The sequence below is a fragment of the Struthio camelus genome, chromosome 1 (assembly GCF_040807025.1).
Source record: "Struthio camelus isolate bStrCam1 chromosome 1, bStrCam1.hap1, whole genome shotgun sequence".
Taxonomy (NCBI): domain Eukaryota; kingdom Metazoa; phylum Chordata; class Aves; order Struthioniformes; family Struthionidae; genus Struthio; species Struthio camelus.
This window is the reverse complement of record NC_090942.1, coordinates 77,663,396-77,681,670: the sequence shown is the minus strand read 5'-3', so window position 1 is coordinate 77,681,670 and position 18,275 is coordinate 77,663,396. Positions and strand designations below refer to the sequence as shown.

The 18,275-nt window shown below is 40.6% G+C and overlaps 2 protein-coding genes across 24 annotated transcripts in view; both read left to right on the top strand.

Moving 5' to 3' along the window:
- The window catches only part of TTLL1 (TTL family tubulin polyglutamylase complex subunit L1), a 29,299-nt gene extending 17,355 nt beyond the window's left edge, over positions 1–11,944 (top strand). For 10 of the 11 annotated variants that reach the window (XM_068950901.1, XM_068950948.1, XM_068950942.1 and 7 more), the window contains 3 exons: positions 1,492–1,578; positions 2,747–2,910; positions 4,460–6,413. In XM_068950901.1, coding sequence (XP_068807002.1) covers positions 1,492–1,578; positions 2,747–2,910; positions 4,460–4,589 — 381 coding nt within the window. In that variant the 3' untranslated portion in view covers positions 4,590–6,413. Of the gene's footprint in view, positions 1–1,491; positions 1,579–2,746; positions 2,911–4,459; positions 6,414–8,136 lie in introns of those variants that run through there. The other variant, XM_068950970.1, reaches the window with a different exon arrangement.
- Positions 11,945–14,003: 2,059 nt separating this feature from the next.
- Positions 14,004–18,275, top strand: part of PACSIN2 (protein kinase C and casein kinase substrate in neurons 2) — a 63,632-nt gene continuing 59,360 nt past the window's right edge. For 2 of the 13 annotated variants that reach the window (XM_068950826.1, XM_068950731.1), the window contains exon 1: positions 14,491–14,659. The gene's annotated coding sequence lies outside the window, so the exon portion shown is untranslated. Of the gene's footprint in view, positions 14,128–14,280; positions 14,660–18,275 lie in introns of those variants that run through there. The other 11 variants (XM_068950779.1, XM_068950757.1, XM_068950849.1 and 8 more) reach the window with 10 other exon arrangements.

The following is an 18,275-nucleotide window of genomic DNA, read 5'->3' as shown; positions in this document are numbered from 1 at the left end:
CTGCCCTTGTGAATACTATTAAGTTTTGCCAAGGCTCGTGACGTCATTTCAGCAATAACAAATGTGTCAAAGAAGAAATAGCTCTGGAGGGCAATTTATCAAACAAAATTTAAGGGTATTAGTTCAGGAGAATTACATAACTGTACTGTCAGCTCTTCTATACATGACTCATGTAGCTATTTATTAAGAAAAAAAAAAAAGTAGCAATCAATCTTCTCTGCTTGAGTAACTTTCCAGTGTTTGGGTAATATCTCATGCTTCCATCAGAAGGCAGGTACCGCTCCATGGATTAGCTGGGATAAGCAAAGAGCTCATTGCTGCCAAAAGGGGTTGTCCTCTTCACAAGCACATGGGCCTGTCATCTCTGGCACCACCATGAGTTGTGTCAGCTCACTTATCCAACTGAAAACTAATTTTATTTTGTTTTGGCTGGGTTAGCTTTTTTGGCAGTTTTAATGAGCTGAAGTAGCTCACTGAAGGTTCAGGTGAGCACCAGAGCCAGGACGAGAGGAGGGGCTACGAAGCTAGAATCTGAGGGAGGTAGGGGAGCGTGGCTCAGCTCAGCCTCTGCCTGTGCAATTGAGCTTGAAACCAGATGTGAGACGAAAAGGGAGTTAATCCAAATGTTAGCAGAACCTGAAAAGAGAAGAGAAAAAATGTTGAGACTATAGAGGAGGAAATGTTTTGATCAGCTTCAGTACTTCTCTGTCTTTCTGAGAATGGCAAATGTACTGGGAGATCCTCCTTCTTCGTTCCCCTCCTGCACTCCCTGAAGAACTGAAAAGCTTTTATTAATAGTCCAGGGGAAGCCATCTCACTAACCTGTTACAAAGGTTTCTTTCAAAGATCTGATTTGCATGGAAGAGAAAAGTCTTGGTGTGCATACTTTAAATCCTTAACAGATGCTGCTGGAAAACCACTGATTCTCTAGAGAACGAGCATCTAAGCATAACTTAGACCTTGGTCTCTTTTGGCCTTTAAGATCATAGTTGACTTCAGCTAATTATAATTTTAAAATGTATCGGGTAATTGTTTGACTTCAAACTTCTGCATAGTTAAAGCGTTATAATAAAAGAAATATCTTTGAATAAGTCTCTTTTATTCTGAAGTTTAAAGAACTCATGATTTACGTGAAGCTGTGTTATGTAAACTTCAAAACTTCCTGATTTTTATCCTGTTACGTGCAGGCTTTAATTATTTTTATTACTTCTGCAAAATATAAAAACACTTACTTTAAAGTTGGAAATATGATGGAAGATTAATGTAATTTAGTGCTTGGCATTAATGCAATCATTAATATTGTAATATTCACTCAGCTTGGGGAAAAAAAGGACAATCTTGAACATACTAGTAAACTTAGGCTGGAGTTAGAACACTGACAACTGTTGCAGAAGATTCATAATCTAATCACATGTGATTTCTAGCAAAAATAAATGTGTAGTCAGATTACTTAGCAAATTGCTGACTTTAATATTTGTTGTCTTGTTTTAGCCTGTAATGAATAATGATAAACACTGCTTTGAGTGTTACGGATACGACATTATCATTGATGACAAGCTTAAACCATGGCTAATTGAGGTAAAGTTGCAGAAAATACAGAAATAACTTCCTCCTCATCTTCTTTCACAGAATAAAATTAAATAGGTTTCAGCGCAGTCATTTTTCTTCTGAAACAATGTATTTTATTGCTCACGTAAGTGGATTAGGAAAGATGGTCATTTCATGGACTATTTTACTTTTTAACAAGTGAGCGTGTGCTTTTGTTTTCTATTTGGTTGGTGTTTTGTGGGTTTTTGTTTTGGCTTTTAAATCCAGCACGTCCATATAATTGGACTTCAGAGGCTACCTGAATGTTAGCAGCCTGATTAGATACTGTCTCAGCAGCTGGAAAACAGGCATTGGCCCAGTGGAGCTTACCGTCAAACTTCTTTAAACTTAGGTGCTGTCGAGGCCTTGGCATTGCAGGTTGGGAGGAAGCAGAGAAGAGACACACACAGGATAATGGCGGTGCTTGGAAGGCTTCATGTCCTCATAAATTTCTCTTAGTTTATTAATTTTGGATCTCTATATTCAACTTAATTTTTATACAGGCCTCTTTTTCCTCAGTCTTATTCACAAAGATCAAAGGTGAATAGACTTAGGAAAAATAAACTTTTTTTTTTAAATACTACTTCTCAGTAATAAATGTGGAACACAAGGGTATGTTAAATGAACACCAGTTTGAGACTTCATTACAAGATACAATTTCAGTGCTTTGAAAAGAGTGAGAGAGAGAGAGTGAGTGTGAGTGAGTGAGTGTGTGTTTTTCTCTGGCTCACAATTTACCAGTAGAGAATTCAGGTTAAGGACATAAATAAAAGCTGTTTACCTCCTGCAGTTTTTTGTATGTAACAACTCTTGGAGTCACCCAGGCAAAGTATAAGCACTTAAACTTATGATTTTGGTATCCACGTAAGCTTAGAAAATAAAACAAAAATCCTTGTCTTGTCAGATTAGCCCTGGTGAATCTCATTTTCTCGACAGAAATCTAGGCTGATGCTGCAGTTGCATAGTGATGTGTTGTTTTGTTTTGAAGTTAAAGAAAAGTGTCCGATGGGGGATTCCTTCCAGTGTCTGTGGAAGTGAAAGATGTGCTTTGAGATGCTGATTCTTAACAATATGTACTATTTGGGAAATTATTACACGTGCTGTCTGGAGAACTATATACTACTCAAAAAATAGATGCTGACATTTTTTTCTTTTATAGGTCAATGCTTCCCCTTCTCTTACTTCCAGTACTGCTAACGATCGCATCCTGAAATACAATCTTATTAATGACACACTTAACATTGCTGTGCCTAACGGGGAAATTCCAGACTGTAAATGGAATAAATCTCCACCGAAAGAGGTTCTCGGCAATTATGAAGTCTTGTAAGTTTTATCAGTCTTCTATAGAAATGCAAATGTTCTTCATTCGCCCTGCCTTTTTTTTTTTTTTTTTTTAAAGTATGTAACTTAGACCACAGAGATAAGATGAACCTCAGTCTGTTGGGGAAAATGGACACAAAGATACCACTTCATCTTTTGGGGGGGCTGCAATAGCAACTTTGGAGGTATCAGTTTGCATCAGAGCAGGGCTGCCTCACCTCACCCCCAGGGGAATGTTACTTGTCTGATAAACCCCTGCACTTACTGAGCTTCTTGCAGCTAGGTTTGAGGTGCAAAAGCGGGGAGGGTGTTTGTCTTTTACATGTGTAGAACTTGCATTAGATGGAATGTAATATGTAGATGGTAATTAAATAGATAAACATTTGTATCAAATAGCTATAATTTCTCAATTTGTAGAAATGATGCCACTTGACTCTTGTAATTCACGATATGATAAAGAGTTGTAAGACGTTTTTAAACTACCCCGATGTGTTTTACAAAGGAAGAAGTCAAGAAGACAGATCTTTCTACTATAGTACCTGAAAGCTTTATCTAGGATTGGTCTTAGGCAGAGGAATACTGATTTTTAAATACCATGTTGATTATACAGTTTCTAATATTTCTTGGAAAAATATTCAGATAGTTTCTCAAGCGCTAGTGATGCAGTTGTTCAGTACACGGAAAATGCAGTGAGGTACCTAGCTGATCCACAAGTTCATATCAATCTTAATACTTTTTACATATATGTTTAACTGTCTTTACTAATATAAGTGTTGGCAGAATTATGATTTAAATTTTAATGGACATACACGGTAGCTGTGAATACCTAGTTACACTACTGCATAGGTATATATTATGAGCGTTCTACCAAGTATTGTAGTATTATCTTTTAATAATTACACTTCTGGCATCTAGAGCCAGTTTCTGCTTGGAATTTAAATAGCAACTGAGAGGTGAGTATAAATTAGGGTTATCTAAGGCCAAAATGGGCTTATGTATTTGAAGAACTACTTGTCACTGTGGTTAAGTGTTACAAAATACATAATATCAAATACATTTGACTTAAACATGCAATTGTTTGTTCAGCCCATTCGTTCCCTACTCACTCAGTGATGCAATAGTGGAGTTTTTTAACACTGCAGCTAACAATCCTCTGTTTGCTGACAGCTTAGTAAAGGCTGGAGCTGTTGCTTCAGTCTGATGTTCCTGCTTAACCACAGATCTTTGAAGAGCAGTAGTGAGGAGAATTACAGAAGTACATATGAAATTTCACAAGCATAAAGTTTCACAAACTCAGGAGTTTAACCAAAGTTGCCAGATCTTTTTTTTTTTTAATAAAAGATTACTGAAGATATTTTAGCTGTTCTTTATTGTAATGTCACATGGTAGTGTATTTCTTTGACTAATAGTTGTGTCTCAAACTTTCCATATGTAAACCTATGAGTAGAACAGCTTATATTAAATTTCAGTGCTAGATATTAATATGGAAGACCCACTCTTTTCTGTGTAGTGAATAGCAGGAGAAGGCACTGAACAAACCATCTCATTTTAGATATGATGAAGAGATGGCACAAAGTGATGGGCCTGATCGTGACATGCGAAGTCGTTCTGGGCAGTCCACTGGAATAAAAGGAAATCGTGCAAGAGACTCAGGAAAGCCTGTACTAACCACCTGGAAGTGATAAACTAAAATCAGTGTAAAAGAATAACTCTTGTTGAAATTCAGAGCTGCACTGTTGGTAGGAAGACACAATGAACTAAAATATAATTCTTGAACAGACACCTTTATTTTACTATGTTACATGTGAGAATTATTAAAAGGGGACAATACAGCCATTGAAAGACATGAAACAAAGCTTCTGAAACCAGGAATTGTACTGGAGATGCACTGAATTGCCAGTTAATTTTATATATATATATATATATATATATATACACACACACACACACACACACACTACTATATATAATGTAGACCTAATCTCATGTTGCATGTGGTTATACTAGTTCTCTGAAAGCAATGAATTCTATTAAACTTTTAGAAGCATAACTCTTCACACTTTGGAGAAACTAACACTCTTTCAGTAATGATTAAGAGCTTTCTTTAAACTTGACAACTCAAAATAGGCATTCTAAAAGAAACTTCTTGCTGTTCTGGATATAATTTATTTTCTAGAAGAGCCTCTCTCTAATCCTTTTAGTAAATGTGTATTCTGTAAAAGGGTGGCAGTGATGAGCGTTATAACAGTGTATTGTCACAAGGGTTTCAGTTTCTTACCGGTAAGAAATGAGTAACTAACAAAAATAGCTGTACATAGAGTTGAGGCTGTGGTCGGTTAATGCAGCTAATGATTTATAACCGGTACGAAGACGTTAGAAAGCAAATCTTTATATGCTGAGGACCTTTTTTTCTTTAAATGTTTTGAGCTGCTGAATTTTTAGAGGCAGAAAGTTTCATGATTTGAGGGAATGTCTCACATGGTATATTGATGCATTATTTTACCAGCTATTCATTTTTATTCCGAGATAGTACACATCCCTGTAGAAAACCAGACAGAACAACTACATACTGTAATAAATCTCATTGCTTGTAGCTGATTAAAAATCCTTACTTGCACCAGAATCTCTTCATGTGTCTATGCATGTATATAAATAAGTACAATATGTCTGTATATATTTTTAAATTTTGTATGTACTGTAACAAAAATATTGCTGCATCTGGTAAGCTACCTCTGGTAGCTCTGATGTCAAAGGTTGTGATGTTCAGCTACAAAATGTATAGAGCAAAAATTAAAAATAGGTAATTCGGTCTTCTAACAGTGTAGTATATAAATAAACTCATTGGGTCTCTGATTGGCTGTTGCTTTCACTTGTGGTTCCACCAGTTGTTAGGCAGTTATTTATAAATGCTGTAATGTGCAGCTCGGACCTTCCTCCCCACTCCCCCCCCTTCTTTTTGGATGGGGGAGAATTGTTGAGAGAAAGTGAGGGAGGTTTTAAAAAATCATAAATACTCATGTAACCATAATAAACTTTATCTTGGATGCCACTAATGCAGTGGTACTCAATCTCCGCCTGCCATAGCGGGCAGAGTACTTTGCTTTCCTATAAGGCAGGCCATGTAAGTGCATGCAAAGTAAACTTACCTATTCCAAAAGTTTTGAGTTTCTTGAGTGTGCAGAGCAGACCACCTGTACCCACAGAAAATGCCAGTCCCTTTCCTGCTTTTGAAGGCCCTCCTAGAAAGGAAGGCAGCTGCTTGCAAACCGCTCTCTTTGGGGCAGTGCTTATGACACTCAATCTGGATCCAATCTGATGATAGCAGATTGGGGTGGGGTGAGTTGGGACAGGTATGATTTGGAGCTGCCCGATAACCTCAGACATGATCTGGGATTCATCCTTGCAAGGAGGAATGAAGTATGTAGAATGAACGAGTCACTGAAAGTGCAATTCTCATTTTGATTATCCTGTATGGTCTGTTTAAATAAAACCCAAAATCCAGCTGATTCTCTGGTCTTCTTACTGGCCTCTGTAATAGCATTTTTGAAGTAAGGTTAAGAAAAGAAAAATTTACCACAAAGCTCATCTTACCATGTAAAGCTCGTCTAAATTCTAGGTCTCATAGCTATTGAGTTGGGGGGTTTTACTCTTTTTTTTAATTCCTTACTGTGAGCTTTGCTTGTATTTTGGACCGTGGCAGATAAGCTAGTCTTTAAGTAGATGTGTTGTCCAATATTGGATGTTGTTTTAATTATGTGATGTTTAGCACACGGATGTTTCCAGCTTTACCTCTGACTGCCCCTTACTAGTATGTAACAACATGATAGCCTTAGGAAATATTAGGCTGTAATAAATAGTATTTTGTAGTATGGTTATATTTTCTACAGATAGCTAACACAGTGAGGATGTTCTGATAGAAGGAAAGTGGAGCCTTCTCTTGCTTTGTTTTATTTCCACTGCTTCTAATTCGTTTCTCAAGTAGTATGAACAAAAGATGTTATTTAGGTCTTGTTATGTCGTAAAAGCACTAAAAAGGCTACAACAGAATGATCGCTCCTTCCCTTTCTCTTTTTCTCTCTTTGTGCAGCCTACAGTGGTGGGCCTTTATAAGGAAGATATATATTGAGAAATGCAGATTCTGCGCTTTGCACTGTAACTTTTGGAGTATATGGAAGTTGTACCATACTAAAGCAGCTGCAGTGACCTTATTGATCGTGCCTGATAGGGAGGCTTGATGTGAAAGTGAAACCAGACCTGGGTTATTAGGATGTATTGCTGTAGATGGCTTGGGAGAATAACTCCAGTAGATACCTTTTAGCTGTAGTTCCACATTTAACCAGAATTGATGGTACTGTCAAAATAAATAATCCTGTTCTTGCAAACAGTTGTTTATAGGTATTTCTCTCTGTTGGCAATAGTGTCTTTTCATGTAGGGCAGTCAGGCGCCCAGAACACAGACTCACAAGACATGCAGAATAGGAGTGGTATTACTTATAGTATTACTTATATTGAATAGTCTAATTGTTTGGGGTTTCTAATGGTTTGGAAAGGGTCAGCTCAGAGCTTGCAGTTTTATAAATCAGTATAATGCATCTCTTCCAGTCCTGACTTGTAAAAAGCTGATGTTAAAGTCAGTGAAAGTCTTACTATTGCTTTCAAAAAACAAGGATTTGTCTCTCAGTATGCAGCAGGTATATTTTGTTCACATGTAATATTTGCAGAGCAATATTTGATATGGAAGATATTTTTGCTGCAGAGCTATTGGTTTGGAACAGACTAATCCTTCTCTCTGGCCACTGTAGTACTGGAAAGCATATTTCAAACATTTTACTTGAAGATTAAATATCTTTGTGAAAAAAAATCTAATAAATTACCATGACTACTTCAATATCTAAACATAAAGTTATTAGTAATTGCAAATTAAAAAAAAAAACTCTGACAGGAAATTTTGGCTAAGTACTCTTAATCTCAAAGCTAGAACTTGGATTTTAACTGCAAAATGCTACATTCACATTTATATCTCTAACCAATGTATCATTAGTAATTTTTCTTGCTGGCCTGAGCACGAATTCAATAATGCAGTGCTCTTTAAAGAGCAAGAAATAGCCAAAATAGGCTGCAGATACAGTGACCCCTCTCTTCCTCATCACCCTCCCCTTTCTTTTTGAAAACAATGGGCTAGTGATTAGATGTATCAGACTGCTTTCTCCTCACTTCCTTTTCTAACAGGCTTTTTGCAGAGGTTGAAGTTTGAAGACCCAACTATATTTTCACTTCTAACATGTGAAGAAACAAGATAGACAACGGAGGCTTTATGGGACAAAACTGAAATAGCATGACATTCTAGATGATTAAGATTGCCTTTCTGATTATCAGTAACAAAAAGCAAACTGAAAGCAAGCAGAATGCCCTTCTCTTCTATGAAGGGCATGGGGCCCTATCTATCACATAGATAGGTAAAATTTTCTTAAGAAAATCAAGATCAGGAACCTCCATTGTTACATAATGTCTATTTTTCTATGTTCGACCTATTGAAAATACGATGCTTCTTTGAAGGAATTTGAATAAGAACAGGGTCACAGTCTGTGGTAACCAGAATGAGTCTGAACCTTTCTGTGCATGAAACAGCTTGTCTGAAAGCTCAGAACCAGGGGGATAAGAAGGAAACAAAAGCAGTCATAGCTAACAGTTCTGGGGGAGAGTGGGTAGGAGGGAGGGAGGAGGGTGATACATGAATATTGTGCTGTCATATGGTTGTTTGTACATGTCGTGAAAGGTAAAGGTGAAGATCTGGTGAGGAGGTGGAGGAGGGGCTGGAAAGAAAAACTTTATTGCACGCTCAGGAATAAAGTCTCAGACTTTTCACTTTTGCGGCTGCTTAACTAAATCTACTACTGTAGTAAGACAGAACTAATGCTATGAAGTGATTTTATAAACTGATAAAAGCGTGGGCTTACTCTGCTATCAGCTGGAACTAAGGTGATTAGTGAGATGTGGAAGCCAGTTAGGGCATATGTCTGCTATAAGTGGTAAAGGGGAATTAACTAAGCCTGTGATGTTAATGTGTACAATAAAAGATGTTACACCTTACGTGGATGCTCTCATTCAAAGGTTAGGTGATCTTTTTTTGCTGAAGCCTAATTCTCCAAAAGATCAAAGGCTGTTTTACCTCTGATTGAGAAGGCTTAAATGGGCTTAAATTTGAGTGACTCCATGCAGACAGGCTCCTAGTTCTGAGTAACTAACCTTGGACCTAAGCCAATCAAGCTCCAAGCGTATCTGACTGTAGGGTAAAGAAACTGTTTTGAGTTTCAGGGGAGCAAAATAAATGAGAAATAACAGTCCTCGAAAGTTCTGACTTCAGCTAGTATAATAACTTACCAGGCGGATCTAACATAATATGTTTCTCAGACCTAAAACGCTGCTCTTCATATGCTCAAATGATCACTGGCATAACGACAGCATTGAACGAAGAATTAAACAGACAAGCACTGAAAAGCCACAGTAATTGTGTAACGACATCGACGCAGAAGCAGCTTATTGCTATTAGTTGAGTACTCAGGCTTGCTTCCTGGGCACTAACCTTTCTCTCTATTAGTTCTCTGACATGGAATTAATAAGATTCCCACAGAATAGCTTCTTTATATGGCTGGAGGAACTTAATTAGAATAAAGGAAACAGTATTATCCCTAAAGCTACTTTGTTGCTGTTGGCTTTACAATAGAACTTCTGCCTAAAATGTCCCCCTGTCTCCTGATTCACTTCCTGCTATAGACTTAGCAAAACAATAGGCATTTCACAGAAGAGGTACAGCGCTGCGCTTCAGCAGGAGAACATGCCAGGAACAGCTCACTTATCTATGGGCAAGAAAGGGCTTTACTCTGTCATCATAAACTAGTTCTGTTCCTGAAGTAGTTACTGCTCAGTTTACATAGGTAGAAGCCTAATCAGAATGTAACTTACATTTTGTGCCTGCTTTATTAAAATAGCTCACTCAAGCCTTCAGTACAGTGGGAAGAACTCCATGCCATGTGGTGCTTAGGTTTCAAAATACAAAACTGGTGTCCAGAGCTAGTTGTGCTGCAATCCTATAGGGTTTCCTTAAAAAAAAAAAAAAAAACCTTTTTGCAAACTTTGTAATCTTTGCAGAAAACGAAAGTGTATAGTTGAGAAAAGCTGGCCTTGGCCATAATTTTGTTAAAACTTTGCTTATTAAGACGAAATAGGAACATAGATGAATATAATGGAAAGATTGATGGTTTCTACTCAATAGGAGGAAGTTGTTTATATGTTAGACAGGATTTTTTTCTCATCTTTTTTTTTTAATACATTGCCATCAAAGCTTAGGCAAGCTTAAAGAAACTCTCCACACTTGAAGCAATGCATAGGACTTTTCCAATTGCTATGATGGCATAGGTGTATCTGTACTATTAACAGTGAGTCTTCTATGCCTTAATTATTCTCAGATTTTGTACTTATTAAAAGCATATCATTCACATCCGGGATAACCATAGAAATCTGTTGTAAAACAGAAAAAGTAGGACAGTATGAAACTAATTAAAAACATTAATGAGAAAAAGAGATGAAAAAGAATATTTCATACAAATATGTAGGACTTCAGAAAAACTTGACAATATGACAAAGACTTTCAGAGGAATATGTAAGTCTTATGTAAGAAAAGTTCTTTCCCAATGAAAGTTGGCCAGTTAAGTGGTAAAATTAATTGATTCAAGTGGAGTTAAATTTAGTATCTTGAAAGTTCATGTTATTGGTTGGCTTATATAATCACTAAAGGGATTACATTCACAATTAAAAAATCCATCAGGATTTAAATTTAGGTTTAAACCTGTAAAAAAAATATGTATCATATAGGCTTTCTCAGCTAGATATAAAGATTCTGAAAAGAATGCTAAAACATTATTGCAGCAAGACTCAAGAAATACCAATGAAACTTGCAATAAGTGAAGCCAAGAGGCAGAATTTCTCTACAGAGAAAATATTGGTACTTAAAAGGACACATGCAATTTCTGAGGACAGCTGAAGACACAAGAAACGTATTTAAAAATAGATTGTGTTAAAAACAAAAATAACCGTGGGATACTTATCTAAAATGAGAGAGAATTTTTTTTTCAGAAACTTCCTGTCCTGTCTCTAACAGTCTGAATTAAATGTCCATCAGGCAGGCTGCATAAACTATTAGCCTTTCTCCTAAGAAAAACAACTGAAGTAATCTTTCCTAGGTTGTCACATTTTGAATATAATTGAAAATGTTCAGAGAACAACTGAATTGTAATATTTAGAAAAAAATCTCAAATTGCTAAATTCAAGATGATTAATACCATGTTGAAGTATGATTCACTATATGTGTAAATTATTCATGGCATTATAATAGTGTCATCATGCTGGGAGGATGCATGACTAGTGGTAGATATAATTAGACCACTAATTATATCCAAACTTAGTGTTTGAATATGCATAAAGAGAATTTACATTTTATAAATTGAAAAAAATAGTGCTTTATTAACCACTGAGGTATATTACTGCAAGCAATTTTTTGAGTGTATATATGTATGTGTATAGTGCATGTGGCCTCAAGTCTTCATATATTTACACTTGCATTTAACTTTATTACTGTACGTGATTCTGATGAAGTCAAATTAAGCAACAGTATGTGCATCAACCCCAATGTAGACAAATTCTGCTTTCAGGTATAGAGATAACTCACAGGAAGATCAATAGCGTTGACCCAAAATGTAGACCAGACAACTTTAATAATGTTGTTTCTTAAATGTTTCAAATGATACACGTGAAAAAGGGATGAAAACTGTACAATTAAAATTGTATTTTTTATTCTGATTGTTGTTTTTATCATCTTTATCTCCAAAGATGTCTAAGCCATTTTTCATTCTAAATGTAAACAACCTAGGAAACATCTTGCAACCAGAAGAAAATGTTCAGCTGCTTAAAAATAGTATTCCCTAAAGTGGTGCCTCAAGGAGCCTTCGAATACTAAATTAAAATCTTCATATAAATTGTCTTTTGGTGGTTTTTTTTCCTATTAATAATGCTGCCTTTGCTTTTTTGTCTTTTCAGTTTTAATTTTACAGAAATTATAAAGATGTTTAAGGGAAAAGTTGGATTACACAGTTGTTATTTCTAAATTGTGTTAAAAGCCTAAGCCAGTTGTTAGTACAGCACTGTCGTGTAAGCTGTTAGTTTCTGCCCAGCCTCCATTCCCTTGGGGTATAGAGCCAGCGTGAGTTGCAGGTGGAGAGGACTGCCCTGGAACTACTCCTTGCCTTTGCGCTGTGACATGAGGGCTGTGCTTACTGTACCTAGATATATGGGGGGGGAAAAAAAGGTGCAAGTAGTACGGAGCCTTGGCAAAGTCCATGCCTGGGAATAGTTGATTAGCAAGAAGAATATAGAATTGTTTTCCTCACTTTTGAAAGACAGTCTGATCGTTTTGGCAAGCAAACTCAGGGCCTGAATATACAGCTCTTGTAAACTTCTTTACAGTCATTGGCCCCGTTCTGATATCGCTATGAAATAAGAATGTGAGACCTGATTTTCACAGGTGATAGCATGTATGTCTGATTGACACTGGTTTTATACACAGCAAAGTGATTTTGGGGCACAAAGTGGTAATCAGTCAATTCTGTGCAGAATAAGGTTCTTTTTTGTCAGTTCCCCAGTTTTTGTCAGTTTGTCAGTTCCAGTGGCAGGTTCAGCCTCTGTCCGTTTCGTCACACCATGAACTCAGAGTTATGATTTACACTGAATCCCAGTTCTGTTTCTTAAATCTTTGGGCAAGTTTGAGTGTTATTTGACCATACAATATAGGTGAATGAGTGTTTCGAAGCTGAGGCTGAAGGCAGTCTTAAGTGTTTTGGCAGGGAGGATTTCCAGCTTTGACAATGCTCTAGGCAAAACGGAAGCGTTCGTGTCTATGCAGAAAGAACTGTACTTATGTGTAAATATATCATTTGTAATCTTCTGCAAAGAGAGCTGGCTTATGCAGACCTGGCTCTCATTTTTAACGAGAGAGACTGCATAGAAAAATAAAATGCATTTGTAATCAGAAATGAGAGAAGAAATGTCAAGATTCCTCCTCTTAAACATTAAATTTTAGCCTTCAACACAGCGTTTTTAAGAGAAGGAGAAAAGGGGAGGGTGGGAAATCATGTGAAAGCTTTAAAAAGTTACTGACCTGACCAAATTTCACAGTAACATTGACTGGAAATAATTCAAATCAAGTTAAGGACATTTCTTCAGAAGGTAAAATTCACCCCTGTGATACGGTCTCGCGGTCCTGCTGGGCTAACCTAAACGTCTCTCCCAGTGAACTTAAAACTGCTTAAAGTTAATGAGTGACATGCTCAATGAAAGAGCACAGGAGGACTTGGCGTCTCTGCTGATTATATGCCGCCTTGCCTGAGAAACGCGCTCAAGAGGAAAGACCTCCCCAGGCTGTTTTGCGGCCCTGCACGGTGATGCTGAGCTCGGGCTGTCCTCAAAACCAGCCTGCAGGCAGGGGGGCAAAGAGAAGGGCAGAGGCGAGGGGAAGTTTTAAATTCGTGGAGGAGAAGAGAAGGTGCAGGCCGAAGGGGCAAAATAAGCGTACCGCGATTGCTGCCGGGGGGGGGGGCGCTCCACTTGAAAGAAATGCTCCTCCGTCTAAAACAAATACGTCCAAAAGATAGGCAAGGGCTGGAATAATAGTTCTACCTGTGATATGGCTCAAGCGCTGCGTGCCTCTGCTTACAGAGGTTTAAAGCAAATCAGCAGCGTGACTTGAAAGGTGGCTCCGTCCTTGAACAACCTCCGTCTCCAACGCCGCTGACGGAGGCAGCCCGGTGCTGTTTCTCCGCGTGAAGCCTGGGCTCCCGCTGACAGGCAGGGTCTCAGACGGGGAACCGACGCAAGCGCTGTCATTGCCGCACCGTGGTGTCGGAGGGCACTGCGCTCCTCAGCGAGCCTGCCCGGCAAGCGGAGGGGGGCGATTAAAGTCTTCACCGCTTGCGCTCGTTCAAAATCCCCTGCCGCCCCTCCTATCGGCTTAGCCCAGTCCCCGGAAAGGAAAGGAAAGGAAAGGAAGCTTTCGCCGATTTACGGACCCCGGCGGGGGATAATGGGAAGAGTGGGACATAGGATGTCCCTAGTCACTGTGCCGCCTGAGGCGTTCCGCAGCGTTGCTCTGCCAGCAGGTTTCTAACGCAGGTATAGGTATATGTCGGTTTAGAAGCAGCAAACGCCGGCTGCTTGGGGGGGGGGGAGGGGGGGCACCAGCGGCGACTTCTGGCACCGGCCCCCTGAGCCCGGGACCGTCCCACAGGAGCAGCGGGGACCGCGGGTCTGAGCTCGGTGACCGGAGGCGCACGCCGAGGCGTCACGCGGCGCTAACGGCCGCCGGCGGCCGTTGGCGACGCGCGAGCGCCGGACCCCACGCCCCCCCCCACGCCCCTTCCAGCCACCGACTAGGAAGCGACGTTAATAGGCAGACGCGGAGAGCCAATGAACCGCGGCGGGGCGGGCGCCTGCCCGTGGCCCTGGCCCAATGGGGAGGCGACTGGGCATCGGCCAATCGGAGGGGCGGGGAGGCAGCCGGGCGGGCGCAAGCGGGAGCAGGGGGGCGACAGTTGGAGCGGCCGGAGCCCGGTGGAGCTTAGGGACTTCTAACGCTTCCCTCTCATCCCTTCCCTGCCCTTCCCTGCCGCCGCCCACGGGAGACGGGCAGCTCCTGGCGCTTCAGGTGAGGGCGGCGCCGTCTCGGGTCGAGCCCCGAGGAGAGGCAGGGGTTCAGACCCCGTCGGAGCCCTGGCGGGGGTGGTGGTGGGAACCGTTGGGACCGTTGAGGGGCGGGCGGGGGGTTCCACCGGCGGGGAGGCGGTTGGATCTGCGCGCCCGGCGCTGCCGCTGCCCCGCGGCGGGGTCGGGCTGCGCGGGGGGAGGGGCGGGGCGGCTGGCTGCCGTGCGGGCTCCCGTGGGAGGAGGGGGGCTCATTGCCCCTGATGTGAGGCTGGGGGTGGGGGGGGAAGCGGACGCGAGTGACGGTGCCGAGGCGCGCGGCGGTGACGGGGGGGAGAGCGCGCGAGGGGAGCGCGCGCGCTTTTGCGTGGGGGAGGGGGGTCGCTGGCGGGGGGAGGAGGGCCCGCGAGCCCCGCGGCGCTGCCGGGGCTTCCCTGTTGGCGGGCGGCGGGGAAGGTGAAGCTCTCCTTGCGCGGCGCCTGGCGGAGCAGGGCAGGGCTGGGGTTTGCGGGGGATGACGACATTGGCTGGGGAGGCTCAGTTCCTGTAGGAGGGAAGAGCTCGCTGCTCGGCGAAGTTCGGTGACCCACTCGGTGGTGGTGGTGACGACTTTCTTTTGGGGAGGGGGGGAGAGGAGGGGAAGAGAGGAAAAGAGGGCGAGGAGGAAGACCTAAAATTGAGTGAGTGGGGTCTTCTGCCTTTCAAATCCCAGGCGCCTGCATGATGGCAGGTAACGATGCTGATTTTGGGGGGCGAGGGGTGTTTCTGCGAGGGAAACTGAGGCTTTTAGATGGCTTACCATCTCCTGAGTACCAGCAGTGACCCAGATAGGCCAGGCTGCTTGGTCTTGCCATCCCCTTCTCCTCTCTTGGCTTTCCCTTTTTTTTGGCTGGTGGAAAGAATTGCCCCTTCTCACAAAGTGAAACATCTATGTGGGAAACAGAAGTCTCTTTATGTGGATCGAAGCTACCTGGTTAGAGAAAGACTGGGTATCTACAGTGTCTGTGTGGCTTGCTGTATCCGTCTTTCCCAGTTGCTTGGCTCTTTCTGTTTAAAATTACTCAGGAGCTGATAGGCTCAGTCTTTCGAGGCTTCATCCCTTTACTTTACCAATGAGGGAGAACAGAAAGCTGCTAGTGGCCTTCACTGCCCTTTTTTAAACTGTATATTTGAAAATTAACTGTGATCTTGCAGTTTCAAATGTTCAGTTGGTAGCCCATTTTTCTGACTAAAACCATAGATTAGCTAGGATAACTTACAACAAGTACACACTTGCTTGCATCCCCTGTAATTATTTCAGTAAGTTTGATCATCTATTCACAACCCGAACTGAGGTGAAAAATGAACCTCAGGATGTACTAGACACTTCTGTGTTCCTCTGTTGCACCCCATGGCCTCACGGCAGACTACTTGAAAGATTGCCAGTGTGACAGTTTTCTCTCACTATGGGAGGACCCTTTCCTTTCTGCTAATCTGAATTTAATTTCGGGGTTTGTTCAGCTTTTCTTTGAAGATAGGGGTATTGAGCTCACAACTTTGAAAAGGTGAAAACATTGGCAGTGTATGATTACGATAGACATGGTGAAGACTGCGTTAGCTAAGAAATCGAGTTTTCGTTTTGGCTTCAGTGCAACAAAAAGAAGGTCATTCTCCGAGTGTTGTAAAACCAGTATAAAAATACTGCTTCGTTGTCTTATTGGGGGTGCGAGGGGAGGGGAGGGGAGATGGTCTTATATTTCTGCTTAAAGATGAGAGGTAAAATTAAGGCAGTTTGCTAACTATATTTTAGATAAACTTCTTAATTATGTTTATGAATACTAAGGCTATTAGCAAGCACATTATCCCTCAATACTATTTCATACCTGTATGTGTCTGAAATTACATATTGACAAACTTACAGTTTGCCTTCAAAGATTATATTCTGCTGATTACGACTGAAACAGCTTAAAAAGTAGCATGTATTAGCACACAGGGCATATCTAATTAGCACAGTGCAGCATCATTTTGGAGATTTCTGATCATTCAACGCAGCTCAGGAACAGAAAGCAAGAGAGGTGTGCAAGTTACGTGTTTTTCATGGTTGTGTTAAAACGTACCTATAAGCTAATACGTTGTCAGTACCATTTTAGAGGCATTGTTGGTTCTTGAGATCTTTTCTTCTAGAAATTCTAAGGTTAATCAGTTACTGACTGCTTGAAGCTTTGAATGATGTCTATATCTAATGCTTGAATTGAAGACTAGTTTCTGAGGTGAACAACTTTTTTTATGGCATAGAGGTTAATTTGAATTCTGTGTTGATCTAATGAACTTCACAAAGTGGGGTTGTTTCTTTCAACAAAACCTAGTTGTTTTTTTTTTTTACCTGACTTAATGAATTGTTCTTGGAACTTGAAAAGGAAGAAAGCAGGAAATAAGTGATGTAACTGTACTGAGATAAACAGAGCTAAATATTCCAAGTCTGTGGTTAGGTGGAATAGTGTATTTAGTATGAACGCTGCCTGGCCAGCTGGCTCATGGAGTGTGGGAAGAGCAATCTGAAGTTGATGGTCAAAGGGCTGTTGTACCCCTGAGAGGGGAAGAGGTTAGCTCCTAGTCTGCAATCATAATCAGATTTGTCTCAAGACTTGAAAGTCGTTCCTTCGTCTGCTATCATTCAAGCTACCTTGCTTGCTTGGGGCAAGGGAACAGTCAACGTTTCTCTGGTGCTGATGTATAATCTGTCTTAATGTGCGCTCCTTGGAGTGTGAGTGATTCTGCTTGAGCCACTGTGTGCTGGTGCACAGCGGCAAAGTCCTATGAATCTTAGTGGACAGGATGTGTCAATATTTGAGAAGGTACCCAGCCCTAATTAGTAAATAGGGATAGAGTTAGCATGGATGTTGTGAGTAATGCTGCACAGCAATGAGCTCTGAAGCTAAAAGAAAATGTTTCTAAGACTTTGAGTGGTGTGGTTTGGTTCAGCTTTTTAGAATATGCAAATATTTAAAAACTGTCCTGGCTTGCACAATGCAGTGTAAATATTTTGACAGTGTTGGTAACCTGTGTCTTGCAGTGTTTGTTTTTGGGGCCAATACCTGCTATGAACCCTTTTTTGCTTACGTAGGACTCTGTTCTAAACTAAGAATTCCAAAGCATCTACAATTCAAAAACCTTAAATGAGATTCTTTGTACTCATGTACTCATTCTCATGTACTTTGGACCACTGAATAATAAGCTGCATTACAATATAATCTCAAAAAATGGAGAGGCTGATAGCAGTATATCAAATAATACTATTAAACATTTGTTTTGACAAAGATTTGCTGGAACAAAAGAAAAAAAAACAGCTTTTTTTAATGTGGTCTTTTGACACAAACTTACTAATGCAGGGTAAAAATAGATGCCCTGAGAATAGGATTCCACGTTTACAGTTTTTAAGTGATGCTATGAACTTAAAGGAGTTCACCTTTGTGTCTTAAATATCTTTCTTCTTCTCACAGCCTTACGTACTTGCTAACTCTTGGCTTTTGACTGTAAAGTAGTGGGTTGCTTACCAATATTAAAACTAAAGGAATGTGATGGTCCTGTAACCTTCACTGTGAAGCATCTTTTTGCAAAAGTGTGATATTCTTTATATCTCA